Raw genomic sequence first — 16373 nt, 5'->3', positions numbered from 1 at the left:
GCTTATCCGTGGGAAGGGCTGCGATTTCGGCGCTGATCGATAACGTGAAAATGATAGGCAGAATAGAATGTTCCGAGTATTGATTCAAAGTAATCGTGGGAATGTGTATCATAAAAATAGAATCATAGCACTTAGACCAGAACTGATCGGTCATAATGAAGTGGTAATGCCTCCTCGCGTCGCAAGCAGATCGGCTGTATCGCCCAGGCTGATCGCAAGCTCGCGAGTGAAGGAGAGGCTGTCTCGGCCCAGTCCGAGTCCAAGGACCATGATAAAATAAGCTATTGGATATTCGTTGGATTATGAAGAGATTGAAAGTGGCTTTCACCTGTTGCTGCCAGTCTCGTCCGATGGCTGCGACCATTTGTCTGACACCGAGTCGAAGCCAATCAGACGTTCGTCGATCTTCATTGTTCTGAGCATGAAACCCATGGTAAAATCCTGTGACTGAGGTATTAGATCCAACTCGATTTTTGATCGAAAAGAGTTGGGGTACAATATTACTTCACTGGACAAATCTTGCGAAGTGTTCTGGGGACTATCTTTGCCATGAACCAACCCTTCTTCCAGATCATAAGTCTGATTATCGTCATCGTTTCCATGCGCTTGTGTTTCATCGATGTCGTTGTTCCAGCGCACGGCATCCTGTTGACTGCGCTCTCTCCAAGCTTGCAGCCCACCCATCCGGGCGATACGCTCTTGAGCGTGTTCAAATACTTCGTTAGCTGCCTCTTGACTGGCGTTGCGCCATTTCAAGATCAAGGCCTCGAGCTCATGGTCTCTGTTAGATGACTCGATACGGATTGCTTCTTTCACAAGATTGAGTTCCTCCTTGAGAGCCGCAACGCGGGCCAGCATAGTACGTTCTTCCTTCTGCAGTCGCAAAAGTTCGGGATCTGCGCAAGGTGACTGCAGTGGACTAGCAAATGCAGAGCGTTTCGCTACTCTCATTGGCCGTGCTGCAATTTCCGGGGACCTTTTGCGCGATTGCAGGTCAGGAACTGGCGCTGACTCCTCGGATCGGAGATTCGTTTCAGGTGATGTGTGGGCTGCCTCTGTTACTTTGTGAGATGGTCCACTGGCATCGGTGGGGGGATCGAGCCTTCGCAGTGGAGACTTGAAGGGCTTGGACAGAGCTGCTGCTGCGTTCAAGCGACGATGCTTGCTTGGAGTATGGTGATTCGCCATATTGAAAATATCCTATTCGATTGTGGTACCGGCATTGAAGTAGCATTGAGAAGATGGAAAATGTAGTATTGAATGGACTGTCGAGCTGGCAGGACAAGGTACGGGGTACTGCTTATCGATAAGACATGACGATGCAGCTGACGTCTACGTATCTACACCTCAAAATTTCACGTACATCACGAGACAGGAGCTCTAAACCATCAATGGCCTACCCCACCGGCCACCCACTGTGCAAATTCTGGCTCACCCGGCTGCGGGAAAAGCCCGCGGTCGTTGTTGTTGTTCTCCATTTCGTTGCCACCGCCATTGGCGTTCGCTGCCTGATTAGCTGCATTCGCGTTCTCGCGGTTGCGTTGCTGTTGCTGGCGAACGTAAACGAGCACAAGTAGCGTTGCAGCCAGTCCGACGATCAGCAGTCCCTCAAGAACAGCGTCGTCGATGTCGAGATCTAGATCATCGTAGTAGCCATCCCCCTGATCTGACTGGACAGGCGCCATGAAGTCGTCGTCGTCTTCGCGACCTTCGTAAAGATCGTTGTAATAGTCGGCAACGTCATTTTCAATGAAAGCGGCGATCCATTCCTTCAAAGTACGACTTGGCCTCGATTCTAAAAGGAAGACGTCAGTGAAATGAAAGACCTGGAAAGCCTCTGGGGGAATAAATTCGATTGCCCTGATGATTGCACCAACTTACCCTCGTCGCGAATAGGATTAATATTCCCGTTCGTTATGCGGTTCCAGAAGCCTCGTGCCCGGAGTTTTAGAAGACTTAGCTTGACAGGCAGGTACGCTTCGCGGTTGGTGACGAGCGCAAGATCGTAGTACCTCTTGGCCATATGGAAATCTTGTGCAACGGCGACACCATTCTCATGCATCCATCCGAGATTCCAGTAAGCCTGGGCACTATGGTGGGCTTCGGCTGCGTTATGGTAGCAAGTCGAGGCTTTCTCTGGATCGGCCAGCACGCCAGTGCCGCGTAGGTAGTAGTCACCCATCTTAATCAAGGAATCGATATTGGACTGTTTAGCTGATCTTGTCCAATATATCAAGGCCAATGCAGTGTTCCTCATGAGATTGGCGCGAGTCGTCTGCGCCCACGGCCAAAAGCGGCTCAATGAGAATAGCGAACGCTGTTCGTCAAGCAGATATGCTACGTTTGCCTGTGCATGCTCATATCCTTGCTCAGCGGCTAGCATAGCTGGTATGAGAGCACCTTCTTTATCCCCATTTTCATAGGCTTCATTCGATTCAGCAAAGGCAGAATGGATGACTTCTGCCTTTTCAGCGACCATCTTATAGTAGGCCGCAGCAACGCCACAGTGAGGCTGTCTTCCGACACCGAAGTTCGCCATCTCGGCGAGATAATAGTAAGCTTCCATCCATCCCCAACGAGCTGCGAGCTCAAAATAACGGGATGCGGCGGCGACATCTCCTTGGTCCAGGAAGAGCGCCCCAAGTCGTGTCTCCGCAGCTGGATTGTCTTGTTCGGCAGCAGATTTGAAGTATGAGGCCGCCTTGTAGGCATCCTTCGGTACACCATATCCATGCAGGTACATCAAGCCCATCTCATATTGACAGAGACCGTCCCCATTTTTGACCCCGCGGCGGAACCACGTCAGGGCATGACCCATGTGCTGATCAACGCCTTCACCGCGCAGGTACATCAAGCCAATATGTCCAGCCGCCTTGGCAGCCAGCTTGTCAAGTCCAGAAGAGGGGTTTGCAACAAACGAGCCGTCTGAATTCCAGTAGCGCTTTGTGACGGCTCTGAAGTACTTCATGGCCTTCTTGAAATTTCGAGGCAACCCGCGCGCACCTTCATAATTCATCTTGCCTAAGGTGAAAGTAGCCTTGAGATCGCCTTTCCGAACCATGAGATCCAAATATTCGATGACATCTTCGATGCTCGAAACGGTAGCTGTATGACTCGGATCGCGAGCATTGTGCCCGGCACTTGAAACACTGGCACCTTCGCCATATACGCCGCCTTCTTCGTCGGCCCAGCGATAAGACTCTTTCGTCATCGCATGTCCACCAGGGGGCCCTGAACGATAGTATTGGATAGCCTTGTCAGCGACCCTCTTGTAGTACTTGACCGCCTCCTCGCAATTCTTGGGGGTGCCAATTCCGGTGTGATAGCGGTATGCCAAAGTCATCTCAGATCGAGTGTTACCTCCCTCAGCGGCAAACTCATGATACACGAGGGCCCTGGCTTGGTCGCGCTCGACGGCGCCTCCAAGCCCTGTCGCATACATGAACCCGACCATTGACTGAGCAGTACTGTTGCCTGTCAGAGCGGCTAGCTCATTGTACCAATGGAACGCGGCGCTGATGTTTCGTGGATGGGTGAAATTGCCATAGAAGTTCATGTCCGCCAAGAGGTACATTGCATCCGGATCATGATCTTCTTCGGCTGCTTTCTCAAGCTCGTCGACGGCCAGCGCGACAGGGCGGCTGATCTTCGGTCCTTCGTCGGTAGAGGTTGGGCCGTTCAGGAAAAGCAACCGGAAAGTCCGCCGACCGTAGTATAGTGTATACCCGATGATACCAGTAGGCTTTTCCGCGTCAACAATCACTGGTTTCATTTGTCGCAGTTGGTTCCAGGCATCTTGAACCCGCACTATAACCAGAGGTTGAACTTCATTAGCTTGCCTGGGATTGGTAAACAAACACTTGCCATGACATGATGGATTCTGTCTCACAGCTAACCGGGTTCAACCCGTCTTCCGAGTCGTTCAGTAATCCATCTTTCTCTTCCAGTTTCCCCGAGGCTTCAGTTGATACGCTGTCTGCCAATGGTGCTTGGGATGGCCCAGCTGCACATGTCTGCACGAGCACTATGAGGCCAAGTTAGAACCACTCGGAAGGCGATAAGGAGGGAGTCACTGTGCGATACTCACGCAGGGCCGGAAAAACTGAGTTCCAAGGCACTCTCATAATACCTCAGATATCCGTCGTAAATACAAGAATCGCATTGCGACTATATCTTGTGCTTCGTCACGAAAGAGCGAAGACAGCTGGCGCGCATGATGTAGTGTCAACGGGCCACTTGGCTAATCCGCGGAGGTCCATTCTGCCAGCGGCCAATCACCGCCCAGACGATCATTGCTCAAGTCAATGCCTGGCGGGTTCGCGGATAACTGGAATCTGATCCACTTTTAGATCCACTAAGCTTACTTTTGCGAGGCACATGTTTGAATTTCATTGCACGAAGCTCAAGTGAGCGTTGAGATTCGCAGAATGACTATCGCTGAAAATAAGACCGGAGATTCGAAACATCCATAGGGACTACCTGATGCAAGGTCTAGGCGCCTACAACCTGCATATCCCATTTGTCCGCCCTGGGCACTGACACTCGTTTCTGGTGTGCCAGGCTCCTTGGGCTTGGGTGAGCTCGAATGTTTGCCGACCTTTTCATCGACGACGGCTCCGTCCCGAGCCACGTGTTGCGCCAGTCGCTCCGGCTTTGATGTCTCTGTCGGTGTCGCCATCACCAGATCCCCGGCGACGCATTGTACCAGGGCCGACAGCAATAATGTCCTCTTCACTCTCGCTATCAGAGATGTCGAGGAGGACTGGCACCCCAAAGGCACCAGATTGGTTCACGTCAATAATATCTTCAACCCGGTCCAAGGTGACAACATCCGGTTCTTCGTCTTCTAAATCCAAGCGGCGTTGATGCACTTGATCGGCGGGGTGGACGTCAAACTCATCCTCTCTCTCCACATACTCCACATTCTCCTCCACCTCGCCAAAGTCTGGTGCCAGCGCAGACCACTTTTGCGGGCTGATAATCGACCAAATGTATATGCAGCCAGACTCGAGACCACAAGCGACTACCATAGGTCGAGAGGGATGCCATTCCACAACACCGAGTTCCTCCTTTGGGCCCTCAAGAATCTTCACAAGAGAGCCATGGCTGCGTTCCCAGACATAGATATCTGGGTTCATGAAGGTCGTCGCCGTAACGAACTCGCCAGTGGAAGAGAAAGTGACATGATTCCAGCTAAGCCTGTTCACAACGTCTTGGAACTTATGTTCCACTTGTAGTTTTATGGCAGAGCACTCGAAGGCGACTCCTAGTTGAGACAAATCAGGCATGACAACCGTGCGAATGACCCGATCCGAGCTGTTAATGAGGAGATCTCGTCCATTTTTGGCGAGGCGGGCGAGAATGACAACACCATTGCAGAGGCGCGTAGAATGAATGGTCTTGCATGTTTCCGTCTCAATGATATTTATCCAACCCTTGGAGGTGCCCGCAATAATATGGTTGCCAAATGCTGTAAATATCGTGACGCAAGTCGAGTGTTTGGCGTCCTGGGCGGCTTGTTTAGCGGCGGTGGCCGGATCAATCTCATTACCATTTGCTGAATGAGCGCGTAAGGGCGCAGAGGGTATTATTCGCTTTACGGTCTTGGAGGTAGATATGTCAACAAGCACGGGCTGATCTTCGAACAATGAGGCCACGAACAGCAGACTGTTAGAATTCAAACGATTGTCAGTATTATAAGCCTTTACAGTGCAGAAGACCACGTAGGCGCAAGTGTGGAAATAAGAGGTCTTACTGGTTGAAAGGATGGAGCTCTGCGATGTAGACGGGCGCTTCAAACCGCACGGTTCGCACTCGTGAACCGTCGCTCAGATCCCATAGGATACACTTCCAGTCTTGCGATGAAGTCAAGAGATAGCGCCCATCTCGAGACCAGCTGTTCAAGAGGGCAGAATCAGCAATATACGGGCTGGCGTTTTGACATGAGCAGTATCTTACCTGAGAGACTGAATTTGTCGAGTGTGGCCCTGGAGCTTGCGAGCGACACCGTTTGTCTCAATGTCGAAGATAACAACAGTCCCATCCACCTAATATGCTCGTTAATTGGGAAGTTCGTCGCGATGATGAGTTCAGCTTGAGAGAGTGCCTACTGACTCGCCCAGATGCTAGGTAGTCTCCAGTATGATTAAAACGCAGACATGTCGCGTGACCACTTCCTGAATATCAAAGGTCAGTGGACGCTCTCTTCTCGTCAAGATGCGCAGAAAGCACATACGCAATTTCTCGGTCAATATGTCCGGATAATCCTGCGCGAGGACGAACGGATCGACAAGCGACAAATTCATGACTACCAAATTCGGTTGGGAGTTTCAAATCACCAACGTCGCTTTTTCTCGCTTTTTCTCGTTTAGGCCTAGAGCAAAGGCCAATGGCTCGGCAGAACCACCATCAAGAGCTTCTGGAGCCTTTTAAATTCCAGCAAAATTCGACTGACACCAACGCTATCATGGTGTCTGTCAGACAACAGATGATTCTTACTTCTGCCGCCTATTTCGGTTCACATCCGGAGATTGTATATTAGGCGGTGAAGAAGGCGGTCTTGATCCGCCCGAACTTGCAGCGGTGGCCGCGGTGAATTGTGTTGTGAGTGTTCTGCTCACTTCTACCGCCTAACCATTCGGTGCACCACAGGCAGCCTCCACGCGCTAGGGGAACACTGGGAAAACTCATGTTCCAGCGGCGGGTGAGGGAACCTTGTTCATCACCTTTCCACCTATCCGACACGCCATCACCATCGCCTTTGCACCCAAGAATATCGCGTTATCCATCGTGATAATTCTTGCTGCATCTACACATACGCGATCCATCGTGATTTGCAGCCTTACCCTTTCATTTAGGGGCTTCGCGACTTCCGGGGATTCCAGGTCGCCGGCGCCCTCGTGGCAAGGGCAGCCAAAGGCCTCAGCCGGCCCAGCTGCTTCCACAACACCTTCGTTTCATCGTCGCTCACTGTAACTTGATTCAAGCCTTCGATTTGGAGAATCAAAGCAACTCAAACCTCTCCAACAATCCTGTGCTTCCCTTGTCTCCCCGACTGCACCATCGGCCCTTCTCGTTCTCCAGCTCCGTCTTCATAATTGCGGTCTGACAAGTCTTCCGCGCGCTGGGCTCACCGCAATCATGTCGAACGTTCACTTTCCCTACTCCAAGGCGCCTCTGCGCACCATCAAGGAGATTCAGTTCGGTCTTTTCTCTCCAGAAGAGGTCAAGCGCATGAGTGTGGTTCACATCGAATACCCAGAGACTGTGGTATGTGCCATCACAATACAAGATGGGTGTTTGATGGCAAACAGACTCAACCTAACGTGACTCATTACAGGACGAGACACGACAACGGCCGAGAACCAAGGGTGTGAACGACTCGCGTCTAGGAACAATCGATCGTCAGTTCAACTGTGAGACTTGTGAGGAGGGACCAAAGGAATGTCCCGGTCACTTTGGTCACATTGAATTGGCATCTCCAGTCTTCCACATTGGTACGTCGCGAGTTTCGCAACCGGTCCACTTGGAAAATTGCCAGTCCGACTAACGTATCGTCTTTGAAAAGGTTTCGTGACAAAGATTAAGAAGCTCTTGGAAACAGTTTGCCACAATTGTGGGAAAATCAAAGTTGGAGCGGTTAGTCATCCCTCATGGGATGGCAAATCTTCTGACCTTTTGCGCTGACATTCTTTCATTCAGGATAACGCCAAGTTCTTGGAAGCTATCCGCATACGAGACCCAAAGCGACGTTTCGACGCTATTTGGAGAGCTTCGAAGGATATCAATATTTGCGAGACCGACCCTTCCCCTGATGAGGAAGAGGAAGCTTTGAAGGATGGCAAGAAGCGCTACTTCCACGGTGGATGTGGCAACGCCCAGCCTACGGTGCGAAAGGAGGGCATCACTCTTGTTGGTACTTGGAAGCCAAGCAAGAGTATGATGGAGGACGACGTGACTGCACAACCAGAAAAGAAAGTCATCACCCCCGCCATGGCTCTGAACATCTTCCGAAACATCTCACATGAAGATGTTCGGATCATGGGACTGAGCAATGATTATGCTCGCCCTGAATGGATGATTATTACGGTACTCCCTGTGCCGCCTCCCACTGTTCGGCCAAGTGTTGTGATGGGGGCATCCGCTGGCTCACGTGGTGAGGACGACTTGACGTACAAATTGGCAGAAATTGTTCGAGCCAACCAGAGCGTCCAGCGCTGCGAGCAAGAAGGCGCGCCAGAGCACGTTACTCGTGAGTTCGAGTCCTTGCTGCAGTACCACATTGCTACGTACATGGACAATGATATTGCTGGACAGCCAAAGGCTATGCAGAAAGGCAACCGTCCAGTCAAGGCTCTGCGTAGCCGTTTGAAGGGGAAGGAGGGTCGGTTGCGCCAGAATCTGATGGGCAAGCGTGTCGACTTCTCGGCACGTACTGTCATCACTGGTGATCCCAACTTGTCCCTTGATGAAGTTGGTGTGCCGTACTCGACAGCGAAGATCTTGACTTATCCCGAGGTTGTGACACCCTACAATATTGAGAAGCTGCAAAGATTGGTACAAAATGGACCATCGGTACACCCTGGCGCTCGATACATTGTTCGTGATACTGGTGAGCGCATCGATCTTCGTCTTGCCAAACGAACTGGAAATCAGCAACTTCTGTACGGCTGGAAAGTTGAACGACATCTTGACAACGGAGATGTCATTCTGTTCAACCGACAGCCTTCTTTGCACAAGGAAAGTATGATGGGTCATCGTGTTCGCGTCATGCCTTACTCAACTTTCCGGCTGAACTTGTCAGTCACAACACCATACAACGCTGATTTCGACGGTGACGAGATGAACTTGCACGTTCCTCAGAGTGAAGAATCCCGCGCCGAGTTGGCAGAGCTTGCCCTAGTTCCGAAGAACATTGTTTCTCCTCAACGTAACGGACCCCTCATGGGAATTGTCCAGGACACCCTGTGCGGTATCTACAAGATTTGCCGTCGTGATGTCTTCCTCACCAAGGAGCAAGTTATGAACATTATGCTGTGGGTTCCAAACTGGGACGGAGTTATTCCGCCTCCAGCTATTTTCAAGCCGAGACCTCGTTGGACAGGCAAGCAGATCATCAGCATGGCGTTTCCCTCCGGGCTCAATCTCGTCCGTGTTGACAAGGACAGCGCACCGGCATCGGAAAAATTCAGTCCTCTCAACGACGGTGGCATTCTAATTCAAAATGGTCAACTGATGTATGGAATGCTGTCAAAGAAGACAGTTGGTGCGAGTGGTGGTGGTGTTATTCACATCATCTTCAACGAGTACGGCGAACAAGCTTGTGTTCTCTTCTTCAATGGAGCCCAAACCATCGTCAATTATTGGCTACTGCACAATGGTTTCAGTATCGGCATCGGTGATACGATTCCCGACCGCAAGACCATTGAGAAGATTGAGGAGGCTGTCAGAGAGCGGAAGCAAGAGGTTCAAGAAATTACTGCCAGTGCAACCAACAATACTTTGGAAGCGCTCCCTGGTATGAATGTCCGTGAGACCTTCGAAAGTAAAGTCTCGCGTGCCCTCAACAACGCTCGTGACGAGGCTGGTTCTGCCACAGAGCGAGGTCTGAAGGATTTGAACAACGCTATCCAGATGGCTCGTTCGGGCTCCAAGGGTTCGACTATCAATATTTCTCAAATGACTGCAGTCGTGGGTCAGCAATCCGTCGAGGGCAAGCGTATTCCCTTCGGTTTCGCCTACCGTACCTTGCCTCACTTCACCAAGGATGACTACTCTCCTGAGTCTCGTGGCTTTGTTGAGAACTCTTACCTGCGTGGTCTTACTGCGACTGAATTCTTCTTTCATGCCATGGCCGGTCGTGAAGGTTTGATTGATACCGCAGTCAAGACTGCTGAAACTGGTTACATCCAGCGAAAGCTTGTCAAGGCATTGGAAGAGGTTATGGTCAAGTATGATGGCACTGTCCGTAACTCCTTGGGCGACATTATCCAGTTTATCTATGGAGAGGATGGTCTTGATGGAGTTCATATTGAAAATCAGCCTGTCGATATTATTCGCTGCTCCGATGAAAAGATGCGCCAGCGCTTCCGTGTCGATGTCATGGATCCCGAGATGTCCCTTGGCCCTGAGGTATTGGAGCAAGCGAACGAGATCGCCGGTGACGTTGAAGTGCAGCGTTACTTCGACGAGGAATGGGAGGCTTTGCTCGAATCTCGTGCTTTCTTGCGTACTGTGGCCAAGGAAGACGAAGAGATGATGCAGCTCCCAATCAATGTTCGGAGAATTCTGGAGATGGCTCGGTCAACATTCCGCATTCGCGAAGGCACCATTAGCGACCTGCACCCTGCCGAGGTGATACCCGAGGTCCAGGCTCTGCTTGATCGACTAATTGTTGTGCGTGGTGACGATCCAATCTCGAAAGAAGCTGACTACAATTCAACTTTGCTGTTCAAAGCACAGCTTCGATCTCGCCTCGCCTTTAAAAGGTTGGTGACAGAGTACTCACTGAACAAGCTCGCATTCCAACACGTCATTGGCGCCATTGAGAACCGTTTCGCCAGAGCCGCGGCCAATCCTGGAGAGATGGTCGGTGTGTTGGCGGCTCAGAGTATTGGAGAGCCTGCAACACAAATGACCTTGAACACATTCCACTTCGCCGGTGTCTCATCTAAGAACGTCACTTTGGGTGTGCCTCGTTTGAAGGAGATTCTGAACGTGGCTACCAATATCAAGACGCCTTCGATGACCGTTTATCAGGAGGGTGACAGCACGTACTCTAAAGAGGGCGCTAAGCAGCTGCGAAGTCTTGTTGAGCATACGAGCTTGCGGTCTGTCACTGAGTCAACTGAAATCTATTACGATCCGGATATTCAGACCACCGTCATCGAGAATGACCGAGATATGGTCGAATCCTTCTTCATCATCGAGGATGTGGAGGCTAGTGCGGCCAACCAGTCTAAGTGGTTGCTTCGTATCATCCTCAGCAGAGCCAAGTTGCTTGACAAAGGTCTTACTGTTCGTGACGTTGCGATGCGAATTAGAAAAGCCTACAAAGATGACATCCATATCATCTTCAGTGACAACAACGCTGACGAGCAGGTCATCCGTATCCGTCAAGTTCAACATCACAAAGATGAAGAGGATGATGAAGATGTGGAATATGACGTGACCTTGAAGAAGCTGGAACAGCATCTTCTTGATACTCTTACGCTACGTGGTGTACCGGGCGTCGACCGTGCATTCATCAACGAGAGGGGTAAGGTTCGGGTCACCGAGGACGGTGCTCTTCTGATGAGCAAGACGGATCCTCTTTGCAAGGACTGGGTGCTTGAGACCAGCGGCTCTTCCCTTGCCCCTGTTCTCGCCATTCCTGGCGTTGATGCCACCCGCACATACTCTAACCAGTTCATCGAGATTTTCGAAGTATTTGGTATCGAGGCTGCCAGAACCGCTGTGTTGCGCGAACTGACCCAGGTTCTGGCTTTCGATGGATCTTACGTTAACCACCGTCACTTGGCTCTTTTGGTAGACGTTATGACTGTCCGCGGCTACTTGACTCCTGTCACGCGTCACGGTATCAATCGCGCAGATAACGGTGCTTTGATGCGTTGCTCGTTTGAAGAGACTGTCGAAATTCTTCTCGAAGCAGCTGCCTTTGGTGAGCTTGACGACTGTCGCGGCGTTTCCGAGAACCTGATTCTTGGACAAATGGCGCCGGCTGGCACGGGAGAGTTTGATGTGTATCTGGACCAAAACTTGCTCAACACTGTTGTTTCCAACAATGCGCGCTTCGCTCTCATGGGTGGCGTGGGAGCAAAGGATGCTATCATTTCCGATGGTGCAGCCACTCAGTACGATACCGGGTCGCCAATGGCCAGCTCACCCGTCGGCCTCGAGTTCGACCCTGCCTCGACATTCTCGCCAATTAACCAGAGTAGCGCTGATTCTCGTGGTGGCTTCTCCAGCTACCAGCCTGCCGACGTTTATGGTGGTGGTCTCAGTCCTGCCGCGCGAAGCCCTGGCTTCGCTCCAACCAGCCCCTTCAATACCAGCATGGCCTCTCCTAGCTGGTCGCCAGCCTCCACAGCGTACTCTGCCACGTCTCCTGGTATTAGCAGTCCAGGATTCACATCTCCTCGCATGTCGCCAACGTCGCCATCGAGCCCTCAATACGTGATCACGTCTCCAGCGTACTCGCCATCGTCTCCGGCAGGAGCCTCTCCTTCTTACTCGCCAACTTCGCCGACGTACAGCCCAACCTCGCCAAATTTCAGCCCGGCTTCACCGGCGTTTAGTTTGACTTCCCCCGAATACAGTCCAACTAGCCCTGCTCTCGGTGGTGGTCGTCATTTGTCACCTACCTCGCCTGCTTCGCCAACGTCTCCCAAGTGGAGTCCCACTTCTCCCTCTTGGTCACCTGCGCAGCAAGAGGCGTACTCCCCCACTTCTCCCAAGTTTTCTGGCTCCCCGACGTCTCCTGCGGCTGCATACAGTCCTAGCTCGCCTGAATTCCACAGTCCGACGTAAGTCTGCTATAAAACGGCTCCAAACCTTCTCTGACATGAGCAAAGCTGACTGCGAACCCTAGGTCTCCGCGCCAAAAATAAAGGGCAACACGTCTCGTCGATTCCCGAGATCGTGCCACTCTACTGTACCACCAATAAAAGATTTTACAAAGCAATCAAAAACACTCCCCCACAAATGACGACGGACATTTTGACATTTTTCGTCGCGCTCTGCGAAACTTTGTATCGCTTTGCCACCAGTATCTTGTTTCTGTTCACCTTTCCACACCCTGTGCAAAACGATAAGGTCGTATGGCCTCCTGACTTTCGCAATCTCATACGTCTCTCTTCGTGCGGCGTCAGGTCAAGTTGTCAACGCCGACACCGAAATTGAAAACGACATTCGATCTTCAAGTTTTTGGCTGGAGGCGTGGTTGACTAGTATCTTTTCGGGTGTCATCTCCTATTGCAGGCTAGGCTCTAGTCACTCCGAGCTTCGAGCCCAAACGCAAGATGTATTGTCATGACACACGCCTGGCTTCCATTTTTTATTTTCTATTTTACTTTTGCATGAAGAGCGCACTGGGGGTTCTGTATTCCTTTCGATTCCACCATGCTGTACACAGTCCTCCCAGAGTTGAATCGAGAACTTTTAATGATCACTTCTAAATCCTTCCTATCCTTGTAGCGTCAACCTAACTGAGGTCCTTCTTTTCATAGAGAGTCTTGACTCAAGCATAGAGTCACTGGGCGACAAGTGGGAACATTCATTCGATTCAGCATAGCGCAGGTATATCGGCAATGCCCGTCCAGTCGCCTCATATTGTACCTTCTTCATGTTTGCTCTCCGCATGGGTAGTCCGTTTGATCAATCTTCTCCGTATATGAATATCCGTGAGTGACACCAGAGTGTCTGGGTCAATGAATCCTTTGACGTGAGGTGAGAACACACGGGGAAAATTTCTGATCCGAGCATACCCTAGAAGATTGTAAGTCCGAACTCAATCTACGTAGCACGCGGGTATCGTTGTGGTCTTTTGCAGGATTTCCATATTATAAGGTAGGTAGGAGGTAGGCACCGGTAGGTAGGACCTGAACATCATGTACGACTGTCCCAACTGGAAGCCTAGTGGAATCTGGTCGTTATGTCTCGAGCTGGAGCCCGTTAGTCGCACCGAGGGTACCCTACCTAGGTCTGCATGCATGTGCAGGTGGATGTTCTACCTAGGTAGGTAGCCCGTAGGTTCAGCACCATAAGAGATATATAACTACCTACCTGTTATCAACACGTACTTCCGCGCGTGGATCTCGACCCCATCCGCGATATTCGTCGAAAATTTGGAACCTGCCTGGATTCCAGGCAAAGTACACGCTCCTCTACCAGGTAGGAGCCACGTGGATGGCGAGGATCGAAATAACTGAAAGTTCCAGACCGGCGTTACACCTGCTACGTGTATTCATGAACGACTGATTAAAGAAAGAACATGAGATTTTTGTGGATCATTCTGCTCTATTAAGGTAGAGCCGACAGGCCATGGGTAGTTCTTCAAGGAAGTAGTGCACAATCCACCGTTACAGCTGGAGGTGTTCGAAGTGAACTGGATCTATTCGATAAGTATCAGCTGGACTGGGAGGCCCAACTTTATTAAAAGATCACCATTTATTTCATTGAAAGGGCGAGAGATCATCGGTTCATCAGACGGCAAGTCCCTGATCCAATCCGCCGAGAGAGCACAAGGCTGAGTGTCTGAGTAGGACCTTGATTTGACACAATCTACCAAGTTTGAATCGACTGTAGATGGACAAGCTTTATACTTTTAACGAGGAGGCTCTTCATGAGAAATATAGGATCGAGAAGTAATCAGTGAGATGGAATTCATTCTAAGAACACTAATAAGGCTTGAAGCGATCCTTCTGCTTCTTCTCTTTGGGTCGCTGTACCTTTGCTGAAGACGCCGGGCCCTGCACATCCTGGCTAGCTCCATCGACGGGTCTCCAAGCGCGCACAAAGCCGTCCTCGCCACAAGTGAAGACCGCTTGGCTCTGTCAATGATGATTAGCCTTCTAAAGTAAGATAGATCCATGTCCTCCGAAACAACAAACCTGTTCGTCCAGATAGACTGATCGCACAACTTCTTCGCCGTGAGCACCGGGAAGACGCCACAGATTGTCCATGTCGAAGCGCCAATTCGGAGTGGACACAAGAGGAACAAGTTCCAATTGTCTGTTCCTATATCGAAGCTCCCGCGGAGGGGAAAAGCTCAGCATCTTGAGGATCAGAAATATGGAGGAATTTCAGGATTTACACGTACGCCTTGTTTCCAGCAGCAAGATAAGGGCCCTGTGTGCCAACGCAGAGCTGAACGACGTATTCACAGCCCAGAGGCTCCCGAACATCATCGAAATGAACAGGCTCAGGGTCCTGAGCGGCATCGTCTGGGTCCGTGGCTGGGTGTATCGAGAACTGCTCGTCATGGCTGAGAGCATAGATGGTTCGCTCTGAGACGAACCCTGCGTGATGGACGGACCCGTGGTTGATGACCTGCACAAGAGCATCGTCTTCGTCGGCGATGGTGGTGTCATAGACATTAACCAGCCCATCCGTGCTGCCGGATAGTAGAATGTTGCTGCGTGTTGGGTGGTACTGGAGCTACAGAAAAGTAAGTCTCCAGATTTGAACACAAGGCCATCATATGATCTGAAATTGAGCCTTGTAACTTGGCAGCCATCTCATATCTGGGCTTTCAATCAGGCAGCTAGGAATCTTACCTCTGTGATGTCGTCGTTGTGACTTTCTACGTATTGAAGCCTTGGTGTCTGTGGTGATCTAATATCCCTGAAATCATACAGTAAGCAAGCATTCGAGGTGCATATGGAAAATCCTCGCCGTCTGCCGAGTCAAGGGCAGAGTTAAGTGACCCATGAATTGAGCATAGTGCAGTACTTACCAGAAAGCGACCACCGCTTGTGATGACAGCAATTCAGTTCCTGAGACAATGATATTGTTCTCGGGGTTGCAGGCCACAGAAAGGACTGGGGCGTGTCTCGCTGGATACAGACATGCAGTGGTCAGCGAGTTTGTTCCTTTAGTGGGTGTGTAACATAGCACACAAGACCTGCTATAACTAAGATGTGCCAGATCATATACATCATTGCTTTCTTGGTCGCAAGCTCATCCGCCGAAACCGCACAGCCATTTGTTCCGTCCCATATCATCAAACGGACCTTGTGCTTGGACCCATTGAAGCACATGGATTGGCAGCTCAGACTTGAAGTCACCCTACTTACCCGTTTCCATTTCCATAATCGCCTTCTTCGCCCGGACATCCCACAGCTTCACCTTTCCCTCGCGCCCACCCGTCACCAGCAGCTGCGAGTCCCCAGTCGCATAGCTTCGAAGCGATGTCACGCCCGCTTCGTGAGTCTTGGCAGAAACCACTGTGACCTGGTCCAGGTTCGCAGCATCAAAGACTCTCAGGGAGTCATCCGAGCTGATTGCTGCAAAGCTGCCTGGCCCAGACTTTGCAATTGAATAGATATAGCTCTCCGCCGGGAGCGACAATGACGACGCGGCAGTGGCTTGCAAGGTATGCATCCTGGCACCTGCTGTATCAAATCGCCTGGCGGTTACAGCGGGTACTCCTTGCTGACCCTTGCTCGTCCAGCTGATGCGGGCGTGAACAGAGAAATTCACCCAGTACTGGGGAATCGATGGAGTTGCCGCTGTGCGTCGGCGACTGCGACTGCGAGTGCGACTGAAGGGAGATTCCCGATCAGCAGACCCCCTTGCAAGTCTTGCTCGTGGGTCGCGGGCCGAATGAACGCTTCTTTTTTTGCGTTCCGAACCCTTTCGAAGCTTGGACTTTC

At 51.1% G+C, this 16373-nt stretch overlaps 4 protein-coding genes across 4 annotated transcripts; 1 reads left to right on the top strand and 3 right to left on the bottom strand.

The window, feature by feature from the left end:
- Positions 1 to 324: 324 nt before the first annotated feature.
- Positions 325 to 1188, bottom strand: N7539_002830 (putative DNA repair protein Dds20/Mei5; the record flags this gene model as incomplete). The annotated part of the gene is made up of 1 exon (XM_056932433.1): positions 325 to 1188. One exon carries the CDS (start codon positions 1186 to 1188, stop codon positions 325 to 327), a length of 864 nt encoding a protein of 287 aa, XP_056792392.1.
- Positions 1189 to 1388: 200 nt separating this feature from the next.
- Positions 1389 to 6827, bottom strand: N7539_002829 (uncharacterized protein; the record flags this gene model as incomplete). Its single annotated transcript, XM_056932432.1, has 6 exons — positions 1389 to 1795; positions 1882 to 3762; positions 4504 to 4614; positions 4706 to 5667; positions 5959 to 6047; positions 6819 to 6827. The coding sequence occupies 6 exons, from the start codon at positions 6825 to 6827 to the stop codon at positions 1389 to 1391; spliced, it is 3459 nt and encodes a 1152-aa protein (XP_056792391.1).
- Positions 6828 to 7140: 313 nt separating this feature from the next.
- On the top strand, positions 7141 to 12608 carry N7539_002828 (DNA-directed RNA polymerase II core subunit RPO21; the record flags this gene model as incomplete). Its single annotated transcript, XM_056932431.1, has 5 exons — positions 7141 to 7269; positions 7340 to 7496; positions 7568 to 7638; positions 7702 to 12524; positions 12590 to 12608. The coding sequence occupies 5 exons, from the start codon at positions 7141 to 7143 to the stop codon at positions 12606 to 12608; spliced, it is 5199 nt and encodes a 1732-aa protein (XP_056792390.1).
- A 1788-nt stretch (positions 12609 to 14396) lies between these two features.
- On the bottom strand, positions 14397 to 16101 carry N7539_002827 (uncharacterized protein; the record flags this gene model as incomplete). Its single annotated transcript, XM_056932430.1, has 6 exons — positions 14397 to 14549; positions 14610 to 14730; positions 14819 to 15156; positions 15276 to 15342; positions 15455 to 15590; positions 15795 to 16101. The coding sequence occupies 6 exons, from the start codon at positions 16099 to 16101 to the stop codon at positions 14397 to 14399; spliced, it is 1122 nt and encodes a 373-aa protein (XP_056792389.1).
- Between the last annotated feature and the right edge of the window lie 272 nt (positions 16102 to 16373).

Source organism: Penicillium diatomitis (genome assembly GCF_028827545.1).
Source record: "Penicillium diatomitis strain IBT 30728 chromosome Unknown utg000003l_segment0_segment0, whole genome shotgun sequence".
Taxonomy (NCBI): domain Eukaryota; kingdom Fungi; phylum Ascomycota; class Eurotiomycetes; order Eurotiales; family Aspergillaceae; genus Penicillium; species Penicillium diatomitis.
Note: the sequence above shows the minus strand (reverse complement) of the source record. Positions and strands in the feature narration are given on the sequence as shown.